The 4,537-nt window shown below is 42.8% G+C and overlaps 1 protein-coding gene across 1 annotated transcript in view; it reads left to right on the top strand.

Moving 5' to 3' along the window:
• CSUI_005195 (pyruvate carboxylase) overlaps nucleotides 1–4,179 on the top strand; it is a gene marked incomplete at its 3' end in the record, with an annotated part of 6,118 nt that extends 1,939 nt beyond the window's left edge. The window contains exons 2-6 of the mRNA XM_068065373.1: nucleotides 150–446; nucleotides 1,281–1,488; nucleotides 2,151–2,354; nucleotides 2,932–3,184; nucleotides 4,030–4,179. Coding sequence (XP_067922650.1) covers nucleotides 150–446; nucleotides 1,281–1,488; nucleotides 2,151–2,354; nucleotides 2,932–3,184; nucleotides 4,030–4,179 — 1,112 coding nt within the window. The remainder of the gene's footprint in view (nucleotides 1–149; nucleotides 447–1,280; nucleotides 1,489–2,150; nucleotides 2,355–2,931; nucleotides 3,185–4,029) is intronic.
• Between the last annotated feature and the right edge of the window lie 358 nt (nucleotides 4,180–4,537).

A 4,537-nucleotide genomic window follows, 5' to 3' on the forward strand; every position in this document is an offset into this window, starting at 1 on the left:
TAAGTCCCTCTGTCTCTATCTCCTACCGCCCAGACTCTCTTCTATCCCCCTATAATACCCCATGCTTTTCGTCCCTTCGTTTTCTCTCACTCCTTTCTCTTACAACTTCTTTCTTTCTTTCTTTCTTTCTCTCTCTGTCTTTCTCTCAGGCCCGGGGATTCGTTTGGATGGCGCGATCGGATCATCAGGAGCTGTCATAACTCCATTCTACGACTCTCTCCTTGTTAAGCTTATAGCGAAAGGGCACGACTTCCATGAAGCGATCGCGAGGGCATCTCGAGCTCTAAAAGAGACAAAAATCCATGGTGTCACTACAAACATTCCCTTCATTCTGAACGTTCTGCATCACCCCAAGTTTCTCTCAGGGACTGCAACGACGCGCTTCATAGACGAACATAACGAGCTGCTCTTCTACGACCCGCTTGATATGTCTTCGCAGAATATATGTAAGACACAACAAGCTTCTACTCACTTCTGTCTCTCTCTTCTCTTTCTTCTTTGCAGGGGGGGGGAGGAGGAGGAGGGGAGAGGGAGAAGAAGAGAGGGGGGGAGAACAAGAAGAAGAAGAAGGAAGATCTCGACAACAACAACAGACAAATAGAGAGATGAGAGAGGCAGTCGTGATTAAGCTATTATTTCTTTGGATAGATAGATATAGATCTATTCCATAGAGCTCTTGAATACAGAAGGATACTACAGGAAGGAGAAAACAGAGAAGAAAAGTAGAGTGAAGGGTATGGAGAGAGTTGCGTTGATTGACTTCCCAATAGGTAAAGGGGAGCCTCGTGATATAGCCTTCAGTCTCTCTCCGGGGGTCTGACTGTGAAAGGACTATTCAAGCTTCTCTCTCATCGAAGTCTATCTCTCTCTACATATAGACGGCTGAACTGTATCAACACACACACATACATGTCCATACATATAGATAGATCTCTGTTTACTTTACAGGCAGGTGTATGTATATATATCTATACCTATATATAGAGAGAGAGATAGAGAGAACTGAGTAGTTCAGATGTGAGAGCGTCTTCCATTTGTATTCTCTATTGTGCGACATAATAGAAAGAATCGTTTCCACCCAGCGATAGGCACTGTCACACTTTATCCATCCGTATGTTTGCTGTACATACATAGACTTGCCGTCTTGCATTCTCATATGTAGGTCTATGTAGCTCTGTGTAGATTGTTTCTATTCTTATGTCGTGGGCTGTTCATCTTTCCCCCTCTGTTGATGTGTGTGTTGGCTGTCTTGGTGTCTTCGTGTGCTTTTCTTCTTTCAGGTAAATTCCTAGCAGAGATTATCGTGAACGGCCCGCAGACACAGTTGGTCAATCCCGATGTGATTCCTGACAAAGCTCCGGCTATCCCGCCTCCTCTTCCTTCTTCTGTTGAAGAGACAGGTGTCCCTACAGGCGCAGGAAGTCTAGCTTGTCCTCCCGATGATTTAGATCTTAGAATGATGAATGCTGCCTCTAGAGGAGCTTCAAGGTAGCGGACCGACTTTCTTCTTCGTCTCCTTCTCTTCTTTCTCTGGATGTCTCGTCTTCTATCTTTCCTTCTTCACTCTGTCTTTGGGTCGCCTCTCTTCTCTCTCTTCTTCTGTCTGTCTTTCTTTCTCTCGTCTTCGCGGGTCTCTTCTTACGTGCAGGTCGTTTTTCTCTCTCTGGATAAGAACGGATTCTCATAATCTAGAGACCAACTTTCCTTGCTCTGCTCTCTCTCGTGCACCTAGACAAGATAGAGATATCTCTTTATCTGTCTATCCCCACGTCGTAAACCTATCTTTAGCCTATCTATGTTCAATCTTTCTCGAATTTTTATGTAGCCTATGCTTCTCTCTACCCATTCAACTCGATAGATACATAGATATATATACATGTGTACATCTATCTATGTATCCCTCTATATATGTACGTATATCTGCTCGATGTCCTGAAATTTATCTTCGTTTCCACCCTGGTCTTTCTTCTTCTCCCCTTTCTTTCTTTCTGTCTTAAGCCTCCATCTCTTTCTCTTTCTTGGCTCTTTTTTCCTTTTGTAACTTTCTTTCTTTCTCTTTTCTTTATCTCTCGTTTTCCTCTTCTTCTTCTCTTTCTCTCTCAGTCCCTTTGAATCCTTCTATCTTTCTGTCTTTTCTTCTTTCTTTGTAGAGGATACAAGACTTTACTTGAAGAGCTTGGCCCGGAAGGTTTAGCTAAAGTGATAAGATCGGAGAAGCGTCTGTTGATATGCGATACGACGTTACGTGACGGGCATCAGTCTCTGTTAGCCACCCGCATGCGGACTTACGATATGATCAAAGTCGCTCCTTCATACGCTCATCTCCTACCTCAACTCTTCTCCATGGAAACCTGGTAATGACCCTCTTTCTTTCTTTCTTTCTCACTCTTTCTTACTCACTCCTTGTTTCTCCCTCTTTCTTTCTTTCTTTAGGGTTTAGCGTATATCTCTAGGTATATATGTTGGATTGTAGCTTTCTCTCTCTCTCTCTCTTTATCTACTCATGATCGCTGGAAGAGATTAGTGATAAGAAGAGACATGTGCTGACGTTTTGACGTCGGGTGCTAAGGAGAGTCGCCACAGGAAGGAAGAAGAAGACGTCCAGTCAATGCCTTAACAATGAGATGTAGAAAAGGAGCAACATATCTCCATCCATCCACCTCTCTATCTATCTGGCTAACGACCTACCAATCTTTAGTTTATCTGTCTGTCTCTCGACCTTAATCTACCTCTCTGTCCTTTATCTATCTATCTATGTCTTCAATCTATCTATCTATGTATCTTTAATCTATCTATCTGTCTATATGTATCGACCGATCTATCTACTTCTGATGTATCTGTATCTGTGTATGATCCTCCCCCACCTCTCTGTCTGTCAATCTCTTTCCCATCTCCTTTTCTTCTCCTCCTTCTCCTTTTTCTTTTCTGCAGGGGGGGTGCGACGTTTGACGTGGCCTATCGCTTTCTGCGAGAATCCCCCTGGAGACGCTTGGAGTTGCTAAGAGAAGCTATCCCTAATATTCCTTTCCAGATGCTTATACGTGGCGCGAATACCGTGGGTTATACAGCCTATCCAGATAACGTCGTTAAGAAATTCTGCGACGAAGCCGTGAATTATGGAGTTGACATCTTCAGAATCTTCGACTCTCTCAACTATCTCGAAAATCTTAAGATCGGAATTGACGTAAGCTTTCTCTCTCTTGGGTTTTTCTTTTTCTTCCCACTTTCTTTCTCTGTTCTTTTCCACTTTGCTCGGTCACCTCTCTCTTGTAGACACAGAGGATAGCTGTACGTATGCATGCATGGAGGCTTATATAGAGATAGACATGGATGCAAAGACTCTTCTTCTTCTTCGCAATCTCCTGGTCTGTAGCAAGCCATTCTTCTCTACAGACATCTAGATCTATGTCTACTACTGTAGATGTGTATGGATGATCTAGAGATAGATATGCTTTGACGTTCGGATTCGGATGGACTGACCAGTCGACTGTCATGTTGCTAGCTATTCTTGTAGACGTGAGAGGGGTAGGGAAGCTCAGGTGAGACACTCCCCAGCCAGAAAAGGATGCGGAGATCTCTCTCTCTTCTCTCTATCCTACTTCTCTCTCGCTCTTCTGTCTCTCTTTTTCTTCTTTCCCTCTTCGGGTTGTCTAAGATATGAAAGAAAAAGGACAGAAAGAGAAACAAGATTAGTATCTTACCTGCTATCTTCGATCTCGTGTATCTCTCTTCTTTTCGTCACTTCCTACTGAGTCCGTCTCAATAAAGATAACACTTTCATACCACGCCTGTCTGTCTATCTATCTTCACTCAATCTCTCCATTTATCCCTCCTTTATCTATTTATCTATCGCTCCATTTATCCCTCCTTTATCTATGTGTCTATCTCTCCATTTGTCCATCCTTTATCTATGTATCTATCTATCTCTCCATTTATCCCTCCTTTATCTATCTATGTATATATTTATCTATCTGTATGGCTTTCTGTGTCTTATGTATGTGTGTGTTTGCGCCTGTCTCTGATATGAAGGCTGTAGGGGCAGCGGGGGGAGTTGTGGAGGCGGCGATGTGCTATACTGGCAACGTAGCTGACCCGACAAGGAAGCCTTATACTCTTGACTACTATCTTGATCTAGCTAGACAGCTAGTCGATGCGAAATGTCATATCCTCTGTATCAAGGTAAGAATAGAGACCAGAAGACATGCAGCGTCTCTATTCTAGACATCTCGAATGGATGGGATAAGAAAAAACGAGAGAGAGAGACACAGAGACAGAGGGGCAAGGAAAGAAAGAAAGAAGGGAAACACGGCAGGAAAAGAGGCTACAAGTGTTAAAGAAGATGTTTAGAGGGACAAGGATGAAGGTCGTCAACACCTCGTCTCTCTCTCTATATATATATGAATACATATCTATGAATACGTGTGTAAGGTTTCTACACGTCTGATGTATGTGTAGGCAGATAGATGGATAGATAGATAGATAGATTAAAAATAGACAGATTAAAGATAGATAGATTGATAGATAGATAGATTAAAGA

Source organism: Cystoisospora suis (assembly GCF_002600585.1).
Source record: "Cystoisospora suis strain Wien I chromosome Unknown contig_2505, whole genome shotgun sequence".
Taxonomy (NCBI): Eukaryota; Apicomplexa; class Conoidasida; order Eucoccidiorida; family Sarcocystidae; genus Cystoisospora; species Cystoisospora suis.